The sequence below is a fragment of the Mustela lutreola genome, chromosome 1 (genome assembly GCF_030435805.1).
Source record: "Mustela lutreola isolate mMusLut2 chromosome 1, mMusLut2.pri, whole genome shotgun sequence".
Classification (NCBI taxonomy): domain Eukaryota; kingdom Metazoa; phylum Chordata; class Mammalia; order Carnivora; family Mustelidae; genus Mustela; species Mustela lutreola.
The window spans coordinates 10,472,458-10,497,783 of NC_081290.1; the positions used below are offsets into that span (position 1 = coordinate 10,472,458).

At 37.3% G+C, this 25,326-nt stretch overlaps 1 protein-coding gene across 5 annotated transcripts in view; it reads right to left on the bottom strand.

Moving 5' to 3' along the window:
• Nucleotides 1-25,326, bottom strand: part of SLC4A4 (solute carrier family 4 member 4) — a 386,600-nt gene that overhangs the window by 83,271 nt on the left and 278,003 nt on the right. For all 5 annotated transcript variants that reach the window (XM_059159558.1, XM_059159548.1, XM_059159567.1 and 2 more), the window contains exons 15-16: nucleotides 22,904-22,974; nucleotides 2,040-2,231 (exon numbers count right to left, since the gene is read on the bottom strand). In XM_059159558.1, coding sequence (XP_059015541.1) covers nucleotides 2,040-2,231; nucleotides 22,904-22,974 — 263 coding nt within the window. The remainder of the gene's footprint in view (nucleotides 1-2,039; nucleotides 2,232-22,903; nucleotides 22,975-25,326) is intronic.

A 25,326-nucleotide genomic window follows, 5' to 3' on the forward strand; every position in this document is an offset into this window, starting at 1 on the left:
AGTTCTTGTTGGAAGAAAAAGGTGATGCCTACATAGGCAGTTGAAATGATCTTTATTCATCTTAAGGTCAAAACTAGCTTATTTTGCAAATTACAACTTACAATTGCTTCACAAATTTTCTACTTTTCACCTGCTGTCTCTATATAATTTCCGACTTTAGCAAATGGAAGAGATAAAAAGGGTGATAATTCCCAAGATGTGAGCCAACAAGAGAGAGAGAGAGAGAAAGTCTAATGAATTAACTAATAAGGAAAAACCTCAACAGGGAAGAAGAAATCATCCTCAAAGACATTTTACCCAAGACATCTGGCCTACACAACACTACACCGTTGAAGAGGTGGATTGAGTTAGCATGTCTCCCCAAGTGTGAACTAGTGTTACGAGCTCAAATATCTTCCAGGATGGGCAGTTAATCTGAACATACAGAGCAGGCAAGTCTTAGATAATTGAGAGTTATGAGGACAGTAACTACCTGAAAAGTACAGGTTCTATCTAAGGCCTCAAGCAGGTGCATGTGTGTGTGTTTATATACACTATGATCTAAATGAAGAATGGCCACAGGCTAAATTCTGCCTGTTGACCACCATTTTGCGACACCTGTTTTAGACACATTAAGTTGAATACTTCTACATTTCACTTTGTGAAAATTTTTCATTCCTTGGCCCAGCTAGTTTGGGACATCTCATTATTGCTATGGTCTTAGTGTTGTGTCCCCCATCAAGTTCTTATGTTGAGATCATAACACTCCAAAAAGATTGTATTAGGAGGTGGTACCTTCAGGAAGTGCTTAGGTAGTAAGGGTGGAGGCTTCATGAATAAGTTTAGTGTTTTTATAAAAGAGGCCCGATGGAGAGCCCTAACTCTTCCTCCGTGCTTGGACACAGTGAAAAGGGACTGACTATGAGCCAGGAGGAGGGCCCTTACTCAACCTTGCTGGTACCTGACCTTGGACTTTCCAGCCTCCAGAACCATAAGGAATAAATTTCTGTGGCTTATAAGCCACCTAGTCTATGGTATTTTGTTATAGCAGCTCAAACGGACTGAAAACAATTATCAATCCTTCCTTTTATTTTCAATTTTATAAGAAAATCAACTTTTATACAAAAAAGTCAAAAAAATTCCTAGGTGTGAATATATTAAGCTTCATTCTGTAGAAAATGAAAGAAAGTAATTTCAGCAACTCTATCTTGTGTCTTCTAAAACCTTTCCATTCCTTCCACACAAAACACAAGGGGAGAAATTTCATGAGATTCCGGTTGCAAAGAGCAGCTCGTTGATAAAAATCAGGTATAATCAAGATTACCTAAGAAATACTGGCATCCTAAACACTGAGGACTGAACTGCAAAGCAAAGGATTATCTTAGTTTCACTCTGCAGGTAAAAAAACAAAATGCCATTAACTAAATGTTGGTCTTATCTTGTAGTCTCTCCACGAACCACAGTTTTGACTTTACGTTCACCCAAGCATATTAACGGGAGACAGGATGTCTGCACAACCCAGCTCAATTATCTGTTTTTCTGTTCTACAGCATTCATCATTATGAGAAGGAAATTTTGGCTCAGATGATGGTCCTATCTTATACCAATACTGGTTTAAATTTACTCCCACAGCCCATAATTCAACTACTAAATTACCACATGTACAGCTCATGAATTAGAAATTCTACCTCAAAATTCCTTGCTAGTATGAAAAGTGTTTGCTTATGTACTTAAAACTATGGATTTAAAAGGTCTTTTCTTACTCATGCATTTTTAGATATTAGAAAACATCCTACTTTTTCCTTCAGTACAATAAGAATTATGATAGAATTTATGACAGAATTATGTGAGCAAAATTCTTGAAAGTCTTTTCAAAGCTGGACATTAATTAGATTAAAAATACATAATACATACATGGACAAAAACTAGATATCAATGTTTTAATGCACAAAATTGTATTGTGAAAGTTGAATTACAGGAGACTTTTTTATTCTGTAACATCGTATTATTGTTAATACAGCATATATTCAGTGAAAGGTATTTAAAGCTCAGGTACTTACCGTAGTTGGAAAATAACGGCTAGTTTTGAATTTTTTCAGAGCCATAGAAGAGGTGTAGGTGCCCAAGAAGAGGATGAAAGACATGAGTGTGATATCGGGAACAAAATCACAGTTGTTCCCCACGAGCTTTCCTCCATATTTCAAACACTTCTTCGTTGACAAAAACGCCCAGTCAAAGGTAGCATTATGGTACTGAAGAGGAAAAACACGAAAATTTTTCTAGAGAGCACCAACGCGAAAAAAGCAGCATTTGATATCTGATGCGCTCTGTAGGGTTTAGCTATAAGTCTCTGCCCAACATCTGGTGGGCAACCACTGGACGGTGAAACCTGAGGAAGTATTAATGGACTCAGGTAAGGGGGGCCAGGAGGCTAGCGATGACTGAAAATACAATGGAAATGATGCAATCTGTTAGCTAGGTTGAGCTACAGTCCTACAATCATCCATTTGTTCAACAGAAAACAAACCACAAAATCCTTCTTTCCTGTCAACCTTCCTGAGAGTAAACTGAGACACACTAATATCCAAAATGTGAGACTCTCTGAAACACCTTTGTTGTTCAAAAAGTACTTTCTTTTGTAGTCCACAGCTTCTTTGCATTCAAGTTGATGGCCCTATGGTCAATGCTCTCTAAAAGCTTTATTAGGCTCACCATGAACTTACCCAGCGCTTTCGCAAAAGAGCTATCTCTTTTCTAAATCACTAGAGACTAGTGGTTTACGGAATTAGATGGTAAAAATGCTGATGGTCCCTGCTTTTTCAATTGCATATCCTGATAAAATATAGCTTTTTTTCTTGTTGACTCAAGGTCAGCTTCATGAGGAGCCAGTACTGGAATACTCTGTAATGGGCTATGGAGTTATGTGGGGGATATCTAATCTATCCCAATGTTACCTGACCTCAAGTTCATGGGTCAATTTTCAAATTTTTTTCTATCTCATGAGTTGCTATTGGGTTATCAGTACTTCTTGAAGGAACTAACTCCTGTTCCTATTTCCTGTTTCTAATATGCAGGAGAATCTTTTTGCTAGCATGGTGGGTAAGGCCAGGGTACACATTTCCTAGCTATTCAGAGTTTTAGCTGCCACCAGCTCACACCTGCCTCCTCCTCTAGAGAACTGCCTTCAGTCACATAAGAGCTACCTCACCTAAAATGTGATGTCCTCTTGCAGCCACTTAGAGACCAATACTAAATGGGATGCAGACTACAGTTCCCCTAAATATGTTGAAAATCATAGGTGATAGTGTTTGGAAGGTGATTTGGTCATGACAATGGAGCCTCCATGAATGAGTTCATGTATCTATAAAACAGACCCCAGAGAGCTACCTTGTTTCATCTAACATATGAAGATGCAATGAGAAGAAGGTTGTCTAGGAACCAGGAAGTCCTCGTCAGACACTGAATCTGCCAGCACCGTGATCTTGGACTTCCTCTTGGGTCCAAGGCTAATGTGTATGTCATGTGCTAACAGAAGAGTTATTTGAGAATACCTTGCAAATAAATATGGAAAGATAAATTTCTCCTGTCCTTTGGAGCAAGAGTTCTATCTGACACCAAACACATCATCAATATATTTCACTATTCAATGAATTCTCTTGATGTAAGTACCCTAGTCATAAAATATCACACATGTAAAAGAAAGATTTCTGGCCAGAAAGAGTTCATATTTTTATAGAGCTCAGAAGATAAGTGCTTATGTAAATCAATAAAAATATAAACTCTAGATCTTTCCCTGAAATATTTTTTTCTGTATTAGTTTCAACTTATAAACAGCTGAGTTACATAATTATTCTTTTATCAAACTCTTCTTCTGAGAGGTGATTAATCATGTCTCATCTTGTTTTTCAGATTTCTGCATATGGATGTTTTTAGCAGAACACATTTAAAGTTTAGAGGTCATAATAGGTAACAGATTTCTTTGTTTTCAAATCAGCAAAAATTTACCATAATATCACTTCAGCATTTTAACATCAGCAGACTCCTTTATAGTCCAAAAAAAGTAAGCTGTGTTAAGACAATCCCAGCAGGCAATTTTTATTGATTTTCTTAGAGAGATTCAGGATGAGGCAAAAAACAATACACATGTACATAAAAATGATAGGTATGTTTTCTCATTTATATCAACCTAAAATGCCAGTATCACTATTTTGTAAGCCCCAAATGATTCTGTGTATCGTCATGCAGATAATTTAGCTTCCAAAACACCTAAGGACTTTAATACAAAAACTTCAGGAGCTTGCATAGATCTCTCAGGATAGATATACATGAAGTTTCCCACTCCCATAAAAGTTTAACATTAGTGTATAAATAATTCTATTTGAATATCACTGAAGAGACATCTATATTTTTGTGTTATTTTAGTGCTTTTATTTCATAAAGCTGATATCAATGAAGATTATCTCCTCTGGACTTGAGGAAGCACTGATATCACAAGCAAACTAACCATTAAGACAAAGCATGGCTCATCTATTAATGGTGTATATATGTAAATCTGAAAAGTAAAATTTTAGATAATTGGTTAATAATTTGTCACAGATACTATTTATATAACTTTTACCCCCAATATATCTCATTTTGCTATCTATGAAACAGAAACTTTTGGGTACAAATGATATTTGTACTTCAAAGATCCATTTTGCTTTGCCTATGTAAAGGGAACATAAAAAAGAAACTGTACAGATTTTATTTACCACTTGCTATAACTCAAGAGTTTTCAAATTTTAATTATCAGTGAAATGCCTCTTCATGGAAAATTTACCTGAAATCCTAATATTTAAGACTGAGCTATTCTGTGATATGTAGTTAAGAGGCGTTGAGATTCTCTATCTTAATACCCCTAATCTACCTCAAAGAAGATTGCTGAGTTACCTCTCAGGAATCCTAGCTTAGTCTGTAGGGAAGACAGCTTTAAAAACAATGCTGTCTTATTAAAAGTTATCTATAGGGGCGCCTGGGTGGCTCAGTGGTTTGGGCTGCTGCCTTCGGCTCGGGTCATGATCTCAGGGTCCTGGGATCGAGCCCCGCATCGGGCTCTCTGCTCCGCAGGAAGCCTGCTTCCCTCTTTCTCTCTCTCTCTCTCTGCCTGCCTCTCTGCCTACTTGTGATCTCTGTCTGTCAAATAAATAAATAAAATCTTTAAAAAAAAGAAAAGAAAAGTAAAACATTAAAAAATAAAATTTAAAAAATAAATAAATAAAAGTTATCTATATCTGGGGCACCTGGGAGGCTCAGTAAGTTAAGCATCTGCCTTTAGCTCAGGTCATGATCCTGGAGTCCAGGGATCAAGCCCCTCATCGGGTTCCTGCTCAGTGGGGGGGTCTGCTTCCACCCCCCCCACCCCCGTTCTTCCTCACCCACCACGTGTACTCTCTTTCTCCCTCTCTCAAATAAATAAATAAAATCTTAAAAAATAAATAAATATTATCTATATCTATCACTTATAAGTTGTCTCAAATTGCCATGGGTAGTTTAACCCAATACTGAACAAAAGATATTCCACAGGCCAAATTCAGCCCATGTCCTATTTTCATAAATAAGGTTTTTTGAAACACAATCATGCTCATTTCTTTACATAATGTTCATCACTGTATTTGTGTTATAATGCAGTGCTGAGTAATTTCAACAACAACCAGATATCTGACTCATAAATCCTAAAATATATACTTTCTGGTCCTTTGCTGTAAGTTTATCTTCCTTGATTTAATTTCTTATCTAAGGCTCCTATATTACTTTCTATTATCCTTTTAAATAAAAATTTCATGCTTCATTCATGCTAGTACATCACACATTTTGTTTGACAACTTTTCATACTTTACATTATTATTTCATGGATAGTGTTTTTGATACTGGTTGATTCACTGTGAACAGTTGTGGTTTTGATCATATGCACTTTCAAATTGTGGTAAGTCATAGAAAAAACAAAAAGATGTAAATAATTCTTCCCCAGGTTCATACAACTCCCAAAGAATTTACCTGACATAAATACTGAACATATATCAAAAAAGCAGACTGGGAAAATACTACCATGAGCTTCAAGCTCAGCTCTACCACTATTTAATTGGAAAACAAAACAAAACAAAAAAGTAATTTCACTTCCCTGTGTAAGTGCCAGTAGGACTTTCACTTACATGGCTGAAAAAGAGGCCCATGAAGGTCACTATGGTCATGGTACAGAATAGTACTCTTCACATGCAAACCACTCTGGTTATGACTCAGGACGTCATGGTGGAAAGTGTACACCACGTAACACTGCCTCCTAAAAGAGGCAATCCTGGGTTGGACATATCTAGCATGGATGCTAAGTAATCTGAATAAAGAAATCCCTGAGTCCCCTGAAATATCACATGAGACACTGTGCATGAGTACATATCGAGGAAAAGCAACCACAGATTTCACTAGGACCTCAAAGGAAGCAGTGATGGAAGAAGCTTCAGGAGCACTGCTCCGGTGCTGGCACCCGTGGGATCATTCCAACTTCATAGTACGCTTTCTCTTTGTATGTCAACCACACTCCCGTTTTCATGGACTCGAAGAGCCAATTCACGATCACAAGACTAATGATGATTTGTTAACACATCAGCAAATGTTCTCCAAATAAGAGAAAAATTGTTTGGTAACTACTTCTTGGTAAACTCCACCCCTGTTTGAATTCTTGTGGGCATTTTAAAGTTAATGTGTCCAAAAGTAACTTCTAATCCATCCTGTTCCCCTAGGATCTTGCCCATCTCTGTTAATAGCAACTTCATCCTACTAGAGTCTAAACACAGAAAACTTTGAAGTCATTGTTAATTCCTCTCTTTCTCACATATCATGTTATGGCAAAAATGATCTCAAATCACATCCAAAATTAGGGGTGCCAGGCTGGCTCAGTTGGCAGAATATGTGACTCTTGATCTTGGGGTTGTAGGTTCGAGATCCAGCTGGGTGTAGAGTTTACTTAAAAATAAAATTAAAAAAAAAAAATCACATCCCCACATGGACTACATCTCACCCATAACCACTGCTGACACCCTTATTCAAGCCACCATTATCTCCCCTGGGCTTAAGTTGGGAGCCTTTTATCTCAAAGCTTCGGTCCTTTATTCCTTATAGGTGATCCTTACTCCTCTGTGGATTTGACCTTTATTCTCTATGCAGAATTCTATACATCATAACTTAACTACTTACACCAAAAATTTAAGCAGAAAACAAAAGGGAACATAACCTCAGAAGTCCCTTCTGTCAAAACTCTCAGAGCACATTTACCTCTATTTCTTATGATGCTTAGAACTTTCCACTGCAAGAATACTGTGGCTGTGCTGCACAGAGAGATGTCTAATGCATTTCAGATGTGAAGATGTCAACATAGGGGAAGGAAAACAGTGTAAAACATCTAAGGTACCCACAACAAAATGAAGATACTACAAAAGATTACGAATATGCCATGCGAGTGATGGGTAAAGGAAAGGCATGTGAGAATGTTGAAAATCCAGGGAGGAAAGGGTCGTATGTGGAGGAGAGCAGAAAGGGTCTAGTGTTGCAAAGACGATGAAGGATGAAGACAGCAAAATCCTTTTTTTTCTCTTAAATTTAACATGTTCAAAGCTAATTCCTAATACTGAATACTCCTGATATTGAATTCTGGAGGGAGATTCAAAGTAAAGAACTGACTGGAGCAATAAGAGGACGAAAAATTGAAAAGGCTATCCCAAACTACTTTTTCAGGAAATACAGTAGCAAAAGGATAGGCCAGTGCATGTGAGCACTACAAGATCAAGGGAAGTTCTTCAGAGCTGATGAAGACTTCTGTAGCGTTTGTGGTGGGTGGGAAAGAACCTGGTGTTTGGGGTGGAAGGAAGGAGGGCATGCTGGGAAAAAAAACAAGGACAGGGAAAGGAAGGTGAAAGACTAAGTGATGAGAGAGACTGACTAGGGCTTTGGGAACTCTTTGCACCAGGGATGGGGAAAGGCTAGAAGTGACAGAAGTATAGAGCCGGCACACCAAAGGGACTGCATGTCACTAAAAAATAAGAAAGAACTGACCACGACAGAGGCGGGGTTTAACTTACGATACATCAGGCTCCCAAAGAAACTTTACTTAACTGAAAGCATTCATCAAGATCTGACTGGCTGACATAGTCAAGGAAGATATCTACCAGTTTATCTACCTTTTTATCTGAAAACAAATCTGAAGTAAAATAAACTTTAAACGTAAAGTTGCCAGATAAAGGGAGGAATTAAGATGGCAGAGTAGTCAGGGACCCTAGGCTTGCCTGGTCACTCGAACACAGCTAAAGCAACATCAAATCATTTTGAACAACTAGAAAATTGATCTGTGGATAAAGAAAAGAATCTGCATGACTGGGGAGAGAGAATGTGGCAGATGCGTGGTTCAGAGCTGAGAACTGGGAGAGAGAAAAGCTATGGTGCTGCAAAAGGTAGGGAGTGATTTTCATGGACTGAAGTCAGGGAGAGAGGGAGAGAGCAGGAGAAAGATCAGCGCACAGGGTTTGTGCAACATGCTGTGGTGAGAGGATCCCCTCAGTTGCCCTGGGTGAGATCGTGAGCCTTCTTTTTTTTTTTTTTTTTTTTTTTAACATTTTATTTATTTATTTGAGAGAGAGCACAAGCAGAAAAAAGGGGCAGAGGGAGAAGCTAATTCCCCACTGAGTAGGGAGCCTGCTGCAGGACTCGATCCCAGGACTCTAGGATCATGACCTGAGCTGAAAGCCACCTCTTAATAACCAACTAAGCCACCCAGGCATCCTGATCACACCCCTTCCTGGAATACATTTGGAAGAGGGTATATTGCCTCTCTAAGGACAAAAGGCCTGCTGGGATCCTTTGAGGACCCATTAAATAGCAGGGTACAAAGGCATGCATGGAGGGCAGATAACCTGGTCCCAGCTTTTCACTGATCATCACAATATACCTAAGCACCGTGTTTGAGCATCATGGGACTGCTTTTATGGGACAGAACGGTGCCAGGTACAGCACTGTAAGGCTTTCCTCTGGAGCAGGCAAGTGGGCCCATGGCTTGTTGTGCCCTTTAAGATTTGGAGTTTTGAATCCCAGCCACTGGCCAGAGATAAAACACAGTCTGGGCATGGACAGGTTGAGGGCAGGAGTCTGATAAAAGTCTAGGACACAGGAGGGGAGACTATTCCCTTTCTGTGAGGGCCTCCTGAACAGCAGCAGCCACAGGTTCCCCTCCCCAGGGGTGAGAGGGTGGAATGATGTCATCCTCCAACCCCCACCCCTCATTAGCACAGTCAGACTTCAGAGAGAAACCGAGCAGCTCCAGGGGAGGCTGGAGTTTCTTATACCAAACTCTACACCTTCTGCGCCCAGCAGGAGCATCTTTACCAGGGCAGGTCTGACTGTAAGCCTGCACATTGCGCCTCTCTCCCAGAGGACCAACACAGGCCCCCCGCATGTACCAAGTCTACCCATCATAGAGTGTTCTAAAGCATCAGCTGCAGTTCTGGTGAAAATAGGACCAGGATTTCTTTTAATTTTTTCTTTTTTTTTCTTTTTTCTTTGGTATCAGATTACAATTTTTTGTTCATCCCTTTGCTTTTTTTGTTCCCTTTCCTGTTCTCTTTTCTTAGATCTGGACTTTTTTTTTTTTTTTTTTTAAATCAGGCTTATCTTAACAAGCAAATCAAAGCACACCTAGTTAAAGGTCCAAACAATTCTCAATGCAAGAAAGGAGGAACTCTGTAGGGGACTGACCTGTGGAAAAGAGCAGTCAAAACACAACAGTAGGGTATGCACAGCATATACCAGAAATACTTCCTGAGGAGCCAGGCCCTGGACAGTATATAACCTCTTCTTAATACAGTATTACTCTCGGGAACAGGAAACATAACAAGCTTTCATAGCAAAAGACAGAAACCCAGACATAATAACAAGATGGAGGAATTCTCCCTAAAAGACGGATCAAGAGGAAATCACAGCCAGGATTTGTTTAAAACAGATATAAGCAGTATATCTGAACAAGAATTTAAGTCAACAGTCATAGGAATACTAGCTGGGCTTGAAAGAAGCATAGAAGACACCAGAGAGAAACCCTGGCTGTAGATATAAAAGATCTAAAAACTAGTCATGCGGGGGGAAAAAAAATGCTATAACTGAGAAGCAAAACCAACTGGATATAATCACAATGAGGACGAAGAAGTAGAGGATCAAATAGGTGATACAGAAGATAAATTTATGGAAAATAATGAGTCTGAAAAGAGGGAAAGAAAACTAATAGATCTTGAATATAGACTTAGGGAATTCAGCGATTCCACAAAGCACAATAGTATATGTATTGTAGGTGTCCCAGATCAAGTCCAAGAAGCACAGAGAACTCCCCTCAAAATCAACAAAAACAGGTCAACATGACAACACGTCACAGTGAAACCTACAAAATACCAAGATAAAGAGAGAATTCTGAAAGCACCTACGGGAAAAAGGTCTTTAACCTGCAAGGGTAGACACATAAGACTGGCAGCAGACCTGTCCACAGTGACTTAGCAGGCCAGAAAGGAGTGGCATGATGTATTCAACTACTAAATGGGTTACCCCAAAGATACAGATGTCGTGAAAAGAAGGGCCATCTGTACCCCAATGTTTATAGCAGCAATGGCTATGGTCGCCAAACTATGGAAAGAACCAAGATGCCCTTCAACGGACGAATGGATAAGGAAGATGTGGTCCATAAACACTATGGAGTATTATGCCTCCATCAGAAAGGATGAAAACCCAACTTTTGTAGCAACATGGACCGGACTGGAAGAGATTATGCTGAGTGAAATAAGTCAAGCAGAGAGAGTCAAATGGTTTCACTTATTTGTGGAGCATAACAAATATCATGGAGAAATATGCAGCCAAAAATACTTTATCCAGCAAGTCTGTCATTCAGAATAGGAGAAATAAAGAGTTTCCCAGACAAGTAAAAATTAAAGGAGTTTGAAAAATTAAATCAGCTCTGCAAGAAAAAGGGGACTCTTTGAGTGGCAAAGAGAGACCAAAAGAAACAAAGACTAGAAAAGAACAGAGACAATGTATAGGAGCAGCAACTTTACAGGTAATACAATGGCACTAAACTCATATCTACCAATAATTACTCTGAAAGTAAAGGACCAATCAAAAGATAGAGGGTATAAGAGTGGATAAAAAAACAAGACCCACTGATATGCTGTCAACAAGAGATTCACTTCAGATCTCACAAAGTCACCTCCAGATTGAAAGTGAGGCAGTGGAGAACCATCTGTCATGCTAATAGACATGAAAAGAGAAAGCTGGAGTAGCCAGACTTATATCAGACAAACTAGTATTTTAAACCAAAGACTGGTTTAATAAGAGATGTAATAAGATATGAAGAAGGGTACAACATCATAATAAAGGGATCTATCCAACAAGAAGATCTAAAATTTGTGAATATTTACGCCCCCAACTTGGAAACAGCCACATCCATAAATCGACTAATAACAAACTTAAAAAAACACATTGATAATAATACAACAATAGTGGGGGACTTTAACACCCCATTCACAGCAATGGATAGACCATCAAAGCAGATCGACAAGGAAACAAGGGCTATGAATGACACACTGAACCAGATGGACTTAACAAACATATTCAGAGCATTTTATCCTAGAGCAGAAAAATAAACATTCTTTTCAAATGCACACAGGATAATCCCCAGAAAAGATCACATACTCGGTCACAAATCAAGCCTCAATAAGTAGAAAAAGATTGTGATCATACCATGTATGTTATCAGACCACAATGCTTTGAAAGTTAAAGTCAACCACAAGAAATAATTTGAAAAAACCACAAATATATGGAAGTTAAAGAACATCCTGCTACTAAAGAATGAATGGGTTAACTAGGAAATTAAAGAAAAAATTAAAAAAATACATGGAAGTAAATAAAAATGAAAATATGACAGTCCGAAATCTTTGGGATGAAGCAAAGGCAGTCATAAGAGAGAAATATATAGCAATGCAGGCCTTCCTCAAGAAGAAAATCTCAATTATACAATCTAACCCTACACCTAAAGTATCTGGAAGAAGAACAGCAAATAAAACCAGCAGAAGGGAAATAATTAAGATTAGAGCAGAAATAAATGATATAGAATGTTTTTTATTTTTTTTTCCTTTATTTTAAGATTTTATTTATTTGAGAGACAGAGAGAGAGAGAATGAGAGAGAGAGAGAGCTTGAGAAGGGGGAGGGTCAGAGGGAGAAGCAGACTCCCTGCTGAGCAGGGAGCCCAATGTGGGACTCGATCCTTGGACTCCAGGATCATGACCTGAGCTGAAGGCAGTTGCCTAACCAACTGAGCCACTCAGGCATCCCTATATAGAATGTTTTTTAAAGTAGATCAACAAAACTTGGAACTTGTTCTTTGAAAAATTAATTGGTAAACCCTTGGCCAAACTTATCAAAAAAAAAAAAAGAGAGAGAGAGAGAGAGAGAGAGAGAGAGAGAAAGGACCCAAATTTATAAAATCATGAATTAAAGAGTGGCAATCACAACTAACCCTGCAGAAATACAAACAATTATGAGAGAATATTATGAAAAATTATATGCCAACATTATAGGCAATCTGGAAGAAATGGATAATTCTTAAAAACATATAAACTACCAAACCTGAAACAGGAAGAAATAAAAAGTTTGAACAGACCCAGAACCAGCAAAGAAAGTAAATCAGTAATCAAAAATCTCCCAACAAACAAAAGTCCAGGGCTGGATGACTTCCCAGGGGAATTCCACCAAACATTTAAAGAATACATACCTATTCTTCTGACACTGTTCCAAAAATGGAAAAGGAAGGTAAACTTCCAAACTCTATGAGGTCAACATTACCTTAACTCCAAACCAGACAAAAACCCTACTAAATAGGAGAATTACAGACCAATATCCCTGATGAACATGGATCCAAAAATTCTCACCAACTGAATCTAACAGTACATGAAAAGGTTTACTCAGCATGATCAAGTGAGATTTATTCCTGGGCTGCAGGGTGGTTCAATATCCACAAATCAAACAATGTAATAAACCACATTAATAAAAGAAAAGGTAAGAACCATATGATCCTTTCAAAAGATGCAGAAAAAGCATCTGACAAAATACAGCATCCTTTCTTAATAAAAAACCCTCAAGAAAGTAGGGATAGAAGGAACACATCTCACTATCATAAAGGCCATATACAAAAGACCCACATCTAATACCATCCTCAATGGGGAAAAACTGTGAACTCTTCCTCTAAGGTCAGGAACATCACAGGCATGTCCACTCTCACCACCGTTCAACATAGGACTGGAAGTCCTAGCCTTAGTAATGGAACAACAAAAAGAAATAAACGACATCTAAACCAGCAAGGAAAAAGTCAAATGTTCACTCTTTGTAAATGACTTGATTCTCTACATAGAAAACCCAAAAGAGTCCATCGAAAATTGCTAAAAATAATGCACAAATTCAGCAAAGTCACAGGATATAAAATCAAGGTACAAAAGTCTGTTGCATTTCTACACACCAGTAAGGAAGTAGCACAGACAGAAATCAAGGAATCAATCCCACTTACAATTGCACAATAAGATAGCTAGAAATAAATCTAACCAAAGAGGTAGAAGACCTACACACTGAAAACTACAGAACACTTATGAAAGAAATTGAAGAGGACAGAAAGAAATGGAAAAACACTCCATGCTCATGGATTAGAAGAACAAATATTATTAAAATTTTCTAAAATACAGAATGTCTCTACTACCCAAAACAATCTACATATTCAAAGCAATCCCCATAAAAATAAGATCAGGATTTTTCACAGATCTGGAACAAACAATACTAAAATTCGTATGGAACCAGAAAAGACCCTGAATAGCCAAAGTAATATTGAAAATGAAAAGCAAAATGCTGGCATCACAATCTCAGACTTCAAGCTCTATTAAAAAGTTGTAATCAGCAAGTCAGTATGGTACTGACACAAAAGCAGACACACAAATCAATGGAACAGAATAGAGAACACAGAAATGGATCCACAACTGTATGGCTAACTAATCTTTGACAAAGGAGGAAAGAATATCCAATGGAAAAAAGACAATCTCTTCACCCAGTGATGCTGAGAAAACTGGACAGTGGCATGCAGAAGAATGATACTGGACCTCTTTCTTACACCATAAACAAAAATAGATTCAAAATGAATGGAAGGCCTAAAAGTAAGACAGGAAAGCATCAAAATCCTACAGGAGAAAACAGACAGCAACCTCTTTGACCTGGCAATTTCTTATAGACACATTTCTGGAGGCAAGGGAAACCAAAGCAAAAATGAGCTACTGGGACCAAATCATGATAAAAAGCTCCTGAAAAATGAAGGAAAAAATCAACAAAACTAAAAGGTAATGGGTATAATGGGAGAAGATTTTTGCAATGACATATCTGATAAAGGACTAGTATCTAAAATATATAAAGAACATGTACAACTCAACACCAAAAACACAAGCAATCCAATTAAAAAATGGGCAGAAGAAAAACAGATAATTCTCCAAAGACATACAGATAGCTAAAGCCACGTGAAAAGATGCTCAACATCACTCAGCATCAGCAAAATACAAATCAAAACCACAATGAGATGCCACCTCACACTTGTCAAAATGGCTAAAATTAACAACTCAGAAAACAAGAGATGTTGGTAAGGATGCAGAGGAAGGAGACTTTTGCACTGCTGGTTAGAACAGAAACTGCTGCAGCCACTCTGGAAAACTGCATGGAGATTCCTCAAAAAGTTAAAAATAAAACTACCCTATGGCTCAGCAATTGTCCTACTAGGTATTTATCCAGAGAATACAAAAATGCTTAATCAAAGGGGCACATGTACCCCAATGTTTACAGCCAAATTATGTAAAAAGTCAAAATGTCTATCAACTGATTAATGGATAAAGAAGTGCTATATAGAGAGCGTGGAATATTACTCAGCCATCAAAAGGAATGAAATCTTGCCATTTGCAACAACATGGATGGAACTAGAATATATTACGCTAAGAGAAATAAGTCTGCCAGAGAAAGACAAATACACAATTTCACTCGTGTAGAATTTAAGAAATGAAACAGATGGACACAGGGGAAGGGAAGGAAAAATAAAGTAAGATAAAAACAGGAGACAGACTATAAGAGACTCTTAAAAATAGAGAACAAATTGAGGGTTGCAGGAGGAGAGGCAGATGGGGGGGTGGGCTAAACAGGTGATGGACATAAAGGAAGGCACTTGTTGGAATTAGCACTGGGGGTTTCAGTAAGTGACGAATCATTAAATTCTATTCCTGAAACCAATAGTACACATATGTTAACTAACTTGAACTTAAATTAAAACAAATAATAAAGTGAAATTACCAGATAAAATAAAGGATGCTCAGTTATATCTGAATTTCAGATAAACAGTGAATAATATTTTTAGTATAAATATGACCTATACAATATATAAGATATATTTGTACTAAAAAAATTACTCATTATTTACCTGAAATTCAAATGCAACTGGGACCCTTGGTTTTTGTTTTATTTTGTTTGCTAACTCTGGTGAGGCTATTTCAATAAGATATAGGCTATTCTGAGTAACAGCAGCATGTGGAAAATAGAAAAATGTAGCCAAAAGAAAACAGAAAATGCACTGGATCCTGATTAGATAAAGGAACTAAGGTAGTGTTAAGGGAGCAATAAAGAAGAATAAAACAAAAACAAATTTTTAAGAGTTTCCTTGGAGAAATAAAATATGTCCACTTAAATATTAACTAATAATGCAAAGCAGTGAAAAAAGTGTCTGAATGAACAGTATAGAGATTAGCGGATCAGAAAAAGGACTAATCAGTTTCATTTAGCACAGAGAAAACAAAAGTTAAGCTAAGCCTTAAAAGAAAGACAGGTCCATGTAGAACTCTCATACTCCAAAGAGTAGAAAAAAGAGTGGCAAGAGAACAAAACTAAAAAAGAATGGCAGAGAGAGTAACAAAACTGAGTGGAAGGGGAGTAAAAAATGAGAAGCTTTGGATGTATATTTCTTCCTGCACTGGCATAAAACAAGAGGTAAAGCATTAGACAAGGAGAGGAGAAAAGATGCTGATTCAGGGACATACAACACCTCATTCACTTATCCAGTACGTCCTTTCTTCAAAATTTACTGGATATTCACCAGGTGGAGAAATTAACAGTGAGTGGACCAGGTGAGCCAAAACAGACTGACTGTGCAAATGCATAGTTTAAAAAAAAAAAAATAAGAGAAATGGGACCAAGTTGCTAAGGATTGTAATTGTGGTCAATCTCATGAAAAAGAAATATCAACCTGTTTTTCTGGATCTCACTTTCTAGAGAATTATTCTGTTAACACTGAATAGATTTATTTGTAAATCTTAAAATCCAAGGTATATTGAAGGGGATGAATTTTTAAATTTTAAATTCTATAGCATCCTCCCAATGACAAAAGTGGGAGATACATATGTGAGAGAGGATGAGCAAAATGTTCATTGAAGCTACGTGATGTGTATGTGGGGGTTCGCTGTACTATTCTCTGTACTTGAATGCATGTTTTCAACTTCCCATAATGTTTTTAAAAGTAGGAACATGTGATATTCAAGGGGATTTAAGGACAGAATGGCACTTAACTTTCTCAGTGAGAGAAAATCACAAAGACGTTATGCACAAGAAGATTAATAAGACATTCTATTTCCCATGAAAATGACTGTTAACTCCTAAAATCACCCTGAAGGTACATCAAATCAAAGCCCTTTTGCTTCCATGTCTGACTGCCAAGCAGAATTTATGAGACTATAATAGTTCTTAGTTCTATGATTAACAGCATTTCCATGTAGACATGATATGCTTCACTGCACAACATAATAAGCAAAAAAATAAAATAATAAAATAAATAAAAATGAAAGATCCTCTATTGCTCTCCTTAGGTATACTGCTCAACTGGTAAAGTATGGGCCTTTTTACATATATACAAATGAAGGTAATTCTACGAATAAAAGTCTCAAGGTTAAGTGCTTAATGTACTCCAGGGTTTTTTCCCTGCAGTGAGTAGGCCAGATTTACGGTAATCTGCAATCTTACTTTATGAACTAAAGGATACATTTGAGCTGCAGTTTTCTCTAGCTGTATGTGTTGTGAAATATCAAAACTAACTGGTGATTCTACTTTGATTAAAACATAGAATGTAGAATGAAAATAGACCACTTTCTTATAACGTACACCAAAATCAATTCAAAATGGATTAAAGACCCCAGTGTAAGAGAAAACCATCAAAATCCTAGAAGAGAACACAGGCTGTAACCTCTTTGACATCATCCACAGCCTCTGCTTTCTACATATGTCTCCTGAGGTAGGTGAAACAAAAGCAAAAATAAATTTCTGGGACCTCATCAAGATAAAAAGTTTCTGCAGAGTGCAGGAAACAACAAAACTAAAAGGTAGCCTGCCGAATGGGAGAAGATATTTGCAAATGACACACCTGATAAAGGGTTAGTATTCAAAATCTATAAAGAACTTACCAAACTCAACACCCAAAAGACAATCCAATAAAAAAGAGGCAGAAGACATGAATATACATTTTTCCAAAGAAAACATACAGATGGCTAACAGATACTATGAAAAGATGCTCAATATCCCTCATCTTTGGGGAAATATGAATCAAAACTACAATGAGATATAATCTCAGACCTGTCAGGATGGCTAAAATTCACAGCTCAGGAAACAACAAATGCTGGTGAGGATGTGGAGAAAGGGGGGCCCCTCCTACACTGTAGGAATGCAAGATGGTACAGTCACTCTAGAAAACAGTATGGAGGTTCCTCAAAAATGTTAAAAATAGAACTATCCTACAATTCAGCAATATACAATTAGATATTTACCTGAAGAATACAAAAATACTAATTCAAAGGGATACATGCACCCCAATGTTTATAGCAGCATTATCTACAATATCCAAATTATGGAAACAAGTATCCACTGACTGATGAATGGACAAGGAAACTGTGCTATATACAAGTGTGTGTGTGTGTGTGTGTACACACACTATGGAATAGTACTCAGCTATCAAAAAGAATAAAATATTGCACTTACATAATCTCACCAAACAAACTGAGGTTTGCTGGGGGTTGGGGAGGAGAAGGGATGGGGTGGTGGGGTTATGGACATTGGGGAAGGTATGTGCTATGGTGAGTGCTGTGAAGTGTGTAAACCTGGTGATTCACAGACCTGTAACCCTGGGGCTAATAATACATTATATGTTAATAAAATTTTTTTTAATTAAAAAAAATGTTGCACTTATGACAACACGGATGGAGCTAGAGAGTGTTATGCTAAGTGAAATAACAGAAAAAGACGAATACCATACGATTTCATTCATATGTGGAATTTAAGAAACAAAACAAATAAGCAAGGGGGGTAAAAAAAAAAGGGAAAGGGAAAGCAAGGAATTAACTCTTAACTATAGAGAACAAACTGATGGTGACCAGAAGGGAGGAAGATAAGGATTAAGGAGCTCACTTGTTGTGATGAGCACCGGGCATTGAATGGAAGTGTTGAATCACTATACTGTACACCTGGAACTAATATTACACTGTATGTTAATTAACTGGAGTTTAAATAAAAACTTTAAAAAAAAAAAAGTCACTTCTAACCTCTCCAACAAGTTGGATAAGGTATAAAGTCATAGTTTCTAAAAATCTACCAGAGAGATAAGGATATAGAGAAACTTAAATAAACTCTAAAAAATTATAAGACCTTCATGGGAGAGAAGAACTCCATGGCTGCCCTGTGCGTGCCAGAGCAGCACATGGAAGAGAAAGCCTCTGCAGATGGAGGTATGGACAAATAAGTCAAATTTTCAATGAGTTTTTAATGGCTGCACGTAGACTGGGGTGATAGATCAGAAGTCCAAGGAGCCCTAGGCATTAGACTCAGCCTGCATCCATTCACCAAACTTTCTCACGGTCTTGCTAAGTGCACAGGTCGTATACAAAAGGTGGGAGGTCTGACAGGAAAGCTGAGAGAACTCCCCCCTTAGATACAGAGCCCCTACCAAATGTAAGAAAGTCACTTTCCTAAGATGGGAAGCAGGGCAGGAGAGTGGAAGCAAACCCCTCTGAAGCATTCAGGCATTCAGGCCTTTATAAGGCATCTGCCCTCTGAAGGCTGGGACAGAGTAGCTGGGCAAAGAAAGATCTCCCATGGCTCAGAAGCTGAGGCATAACATAAGACAAAGAGCATTCCCCATCGGATTTCCTGGGAGAATGGCAATGTTCTATACATGCCCTGTGTTGGGTGATGATGACATGAGTCTATAAAATGTCAAAACCCATCATGATGACCACGTAAGAACTGTGTGTTTTAAAGTGCATCTCAAATTTAATAATTTTTTAAAAAAAGAATCTAATGTGAAAAACAAAAAGCAACTAATCTATTTAATCACTTCCTTAGAAAAGCTTTGATGTTGTGAAATCTGGTCTCTCCCTCTGAGAGCTGCTAACTTGAAGCCAGCAGATCCTAAGACTCCCTGTATCCATATAGTGTGGAGAAGCTGTGGCTGGTCTCAAAGTTTTAGAAGGACCTTTCAAAGAATTTTGTTTGCAGGCTGAAAGGGTATGCCTACCTATAAGTCTACAGGAAAACTGATGAAGGTGAGAAGCATTAAAAACATAATGAATCCAACAATGAATGGAAATAAAGGAAAACCTGTCTTTTTTATCTTGAGGGATGGTTATTCTAGAGTTCCAGGCAGTCTAAATGCTCTAGTGCCTATTTTTCCTGAAAACACACTGCTACTATGAAGAAGAAAAGTTGTCTTCGTGCTAATGAAGCTGAAGAGAAAAAGCCTTCCTTCATCTGACAGGATGTTCTCAGAGCCTTGTGAGACGGAGCCTTGCCGGTGCCCCAGGGCTGCATGTCACTTTTCCAGCACTTTCTTTCATACTCTAATTATGGCTGAATAAAAGAAGGAGATTATATCCTTGATGACTCTGTGTCCCAGGAAAGACTGAGGGTAGCAGAGCTAGCACGGCCAAACACAGAGAGGGCCCAGTCGCCCGTCAGAACAGAGACATCCAACTTATTTTCTCCATAGACCTGACTTCCGGTGGCAACATGGCCTAATGAAATGATAAAAATACCCAAACAGAATAATTATAGTATCTAACTTGCTTGAGGAATAAGTATGTGCCAGCCACCATGCTAAGTCCCAGACTTCTGCAGAGCCAGTGAGATAAAGTACTACTCTCATCGCCACTTCACGAATGGGAAACTGGGCAGCTACCAAAACCTGTTAAGCAGTGGATCCCTAAGTTTGAAACCGGGCATGAGAACTCAGTATCTGTAAGTCCTTCTACATGAAACACTATTCTGCTTCCCCAAATAATGGAAAGGGGCAGACTTTGGAGTCAGAAAGCCCTGAGTTGAAATCATGATTTTACAGATACTGATGATACAGCCTTTGGAAGGACAGTTAACCTTTCTAAGCTTCGATTCCATTCACAGGACACAGGTAACATCACAAAATAGATGGACATAGGGGAAGACAAGGAAAAATAAAATCAGATAAAAATTGAGAAGGAGACAAACCATAAGAGACTCTTAACTATGGAAAACAAACTGAGGGTTGCTGGAAGGGGGAGGGTGGGGGTATGGGGTAATTGGGTGACGGAGAGTAAGGAGAGGACATGATGGAGGAGCGCTGGGTGTTATATAAGGCTGATGAATCACTAAATTCTACCCTTGAAACTGATAATATACTATATTTAACTGAATTGAATTTTTAAAAAATTTTTAAGTACAGGTAACATAATAACTCAAAAGTTATTCTTGGGATTATAGACAATGTGACGAGCCTGGCCCTTAGCAGGTGCTCAACAAATGGCAGTTATTACTGGTGATCACAAATCATATTACCTCTTAAAAACTCTTTTCTGGATCACATATATATATAAATTGTGTGTGTGTGTTTACGTGTGTGTGTATTCAAGCGAAGCATACCTAAAGGCATTGATATGGATCGAAAAGGAGAAATGATGGACAGAATAGAAGTTGTTCTTCAGAATTACACACATACATATGCACACACACATTTATCCTACTTTCTTCTCTAGAGGTGCCAAACATAACAACTTAACATTTTAATTAAGGGGTGTGACTGATACACACGAGGGGACTATTGTCCTGGAGTACAGAACATGCGTAAGAACTGAAATTGTAGACGTTTCCATCTGCAAACACTGAAGCATCACAGTGTACTAGAAATATCACTGGTCTTAGAACCACTCGGGCTTCTGGTCAAATCTTTGTTTTAATAATTGACGGCTATGTGACCGAGAGCAAGAAAGGTTATTTACCTTCTAAAGCTTTCGTTTCTCTCATCTATAAAATGAACATAATTATACATGGCAGTTTGTGTTAATGATCATAATATGTGTAAAACACCTGGTCTCTAGTAGATGCCCTGTAAATGGTAGCTAAATTGTAACCATTATTGTTCCTTTATGTCTTCTATAATAGTCATACTAGAAGTCAATCACAATTTCCATTTGTTTTCCATAAATCTTATAGTGACATCTTATAACTATATACCAATTACTAGAGTCACACCAGAATTTGCCCAAAGACAGGGCTTAAAAATTCATTAATTTTAAAGCTTTCCTTGATTAGTTACAAAAGGAATTAAGTTAGAAATAATCTCTTTATAAGTCAGTGGAAGTGTTTTATTAATTTTTAATTGCAAATTAACTTATGGTATTAATTAATTATATATTTTTTAAATTTTTAATTAGACTTTAAGTTAAATTATTTCAAGTCTGGAAGGAACTATTTTCCTCTGTATTTTAATCAAGTTCTTTTAGGCACTTGGCTGGCTGGCTCAAAGACTGAAAAAAAAGAGCCACAGTTTGGAGAAAATCAGGGAGAACTTTAACAGTAAGGAAAGAAGTCAAGAGAGCCACAAAACATGAAAACAAGAGAGAAATGGGGTCAAGTGAGAGTTGCCCAGGAAAGATACAAAACATCATCTTTGAAAGGGTGTTGTGGGCACTCATTACATAACACCCGCAGAAGTGTTCTGGTCTCCTGAGAGATGGGCGCTCTCTCAATACAAGGTATTATGGTTTCTGTCTTTATAACCGAGAGATTGATATTCTTTGGTAAGACTCCATATCCAGTGTAGAAGCAACACAATTAGAAGCCTGAAATAGCACTTCTCCCTTGTTCTCCAACACAAAAGTCTCCCTCCAGTGTGTGACCTTCCATGCAAAACAGCTCATTTTTAAAGCTTGGTTCCAGTCTCTTAAAGGTCCTTGGTTACAAGCCATGGGAAAGGATATCATGTGACAGAAGCACAGTCCTTTCTAAGTGACAGGGGAAATGTCCTGCTACAATCACTCTTAGTGAGGAGAACACAACACCGTTTGGTAGTCAGAAGAATTCTTTTTTTTTTTTTTTGTATTTTATTTTATTTTATTTATATTATTTTTTAAACACACTGTATTTGTACCCCTGGGGTAGTCAGAAGAATTCTTAATCGTACTAGAAACAGAGAGAGGATACCATGCTCTCACATTGCGACTGCCCTCACTTTCCCTGTGAAAATACCTCAAGGTGACAATGAATGGATATAGTAGTTAAATTCCTAAGAAGGTTTAAAAAGCATGTTGTAGGGGTAAATGTTCACTTGAGTTAAAACGGAAAAAAAAAAGCTGACTAGAATAAGAAAAGTGTTTCTTTCTGCCCATCCACAATCACTGATTTGTGAAGTTGTATTCAAGCTCAGATGGTGGAAAGGGCAGGAGACATCATGTTATGAATATTATAATTAGTGTATACAATATGCAAATGACTTGAAATATTAAGACACTTACCATGTCAGTAGAAGAAACAGTTGGCAAATCCTCTGGGGCCAATGTAGTGTCATTAGATATTGAGATATTAACTGTAAGAAAAAGACAATTTTTACCATAAAAACAATATAAAAATGACCTTAATTTTGCAAAGCTAAGCTAGGCATTAACATATCTTCAACAATAAAATAAATCCCAATGAATTTTTCTTTATTGTAACTGTAGTTACCTTTCACTTAAACAAAAATTACCAAAGATACAGACACATCTCTTGTATTTTAATTTGATAAGAAACAATGGCAAATATTTTTTAAAAATTGTATTACGATTTGTTTCAGACAGAAAAAGGAAAGCACTTCACCATTACTAAAAGGCACTCAATATATTTTGCCTGTGAAATAAATGGATATTAGTAAGTGAATAATTTGATCACTGGCTTCATGTAGTCAAATCTCACAACATGGCATTTCACTAACTAATTTGGGATTTTGGGAACTTTGGATTGCATATGAGAAAGTGTATCTTTGCAAAATGTGGTAAAACAAAAAATCTTTCAAATACATAATCAATCATATAAATATAATGGGAATAAATATTTATCTAATTTTTAAAAAAATTATTTTTATATAATTTGGCATGATTTATAGATTTATTAAGAGTTTACTTTTGGAGGAATCTAATTAATTTATTAAACCAACTCTCCTCTTGGAAACATTTCATTTTTTAAAATCTATGAGTCTAAAATTAAAACAGTATTTAAAAAGAGTTCTGTAATTAAAATGTTATTTATCAGATAAAGCTTTTTCCTACTACATGAAGTTTTATGTGTTATAAGATAATCTGTTACTCAGAGTATAGCTGTAATTTGTGGAGATACTGTACAATGACACTTAAGTTTTTGTCTCTGAGTGTCATATTTAACATCCAATTTGCTAATTGTTATTTGGTCCCCTTCTGTCTGCCCCCTCCAGCCTCCAAGCCCCCAGACTATCCTTTTAGCTTGCCATGTTTTAGGTCCTACCTACATAAGCTCTTAAGAAGAAACAAACAGATTTATTTGACTGTTGAAATTTAAAATATAAGATCTGTGAGGAAAGAACAGAAAGGGCAGGTCTTGTTCACACTTTTCCCCAGAATCTGCCCAGTCTGGCATGCAACCAACAAGAACTCAAAAATATTTGCTTACTACTTAACCTTGAAAAAAGGAAAATTCTGCCATTTGCAAAAATACGGATGAGGGCATTATGCTAACTGAAATAAGCCAGACAAAGACAAATACCATTTGGTGTCACTTATAGGTAGAATCTAGAAAACATAATAAAATAAAAAATAAGTACGACTCAGGGCGCCTGGGTGGCTCAGTGGGTTAAGCCGCTGCCTTCGGCTCAGGTCATGATCTCAGAGTCCTGGGATCGAGTCCCACATCGGGCTCCCTGCTCAGCAGAGAGCCTGCTTCCCTCTCTCTCTCTTTGCCTGCCTCTCCATCTACTTGTGATTTCTCTCTGTCAAATAAATAAATAAAGTCTTTAAAAAAAAAAAAAATAAGTACGACTCATAGAAATAGAGAGTAAAATGGTGGTTGCCAGGGAGTAGGGGTGGATAGGAAAAAGTTAGTAAAGGGGTACAAAATTTCAGTTATAAGAGGACAAGATCTGAGGATCTAATGTATAACGTGGTAACTACAGCTGGTGATACTATATTACAGAACTGAAATTTGCTGAGCGTAGGCCTTAAGTGTTCATAAAATAAAACTGCATAAAATAAAATAGAATAAAATATGTGGTGATGGATATATGAATTAAGTTAGTGGCAATTCTTTCCTAATGTATACATATATGAAATCATCATTTTGTACACTTTAAATACGTAACAATTTTGTCAATTTTACTTCAATAAAGCTGAAAAAATACTTGTTTACTGTCAATAAATAAGGCTAGAATATCAACCATTTAATGAAACAAAGGAGAGCAGATAAAGGCAAAAGAAGTGAAAAAAGGAAAACAAATAAAAGGGAGAAAACATTTAGTTGAGCCCTAGTTTTTCTCAATTTTGGAAGCCATTCTGATCTCTGAAGGTTCTGGAATTGTTAAACTTTTCGTCTAAAGCTCGCTGCTGTTAGGGCACCCCCTACTTCCTTAGTAAAACTGTTTTCTTATTCCATTTCATTGCAGGTCATGGAAAGAATCAAAATAGGCTAAAGGATGCTTGGCCTGAACAATAAAGCCAAACGTGAATCCATTCCCAGAAGTTAGAAGATGTTAGTGGCTTTTCATTAACAAAACCTAAATTTTTATTATGATTTTGCTTAAAAAAGCCTAAAGTACATTTCGTTATTCCATTTGCTCACTTAAAAGCACCTGAAAGCATGTAACAGATATATTTTTATACCCACTTTATGTTGATTAGGACTCTGAGGCAAGATATGCCAGGTTTCTTGCCCAGGA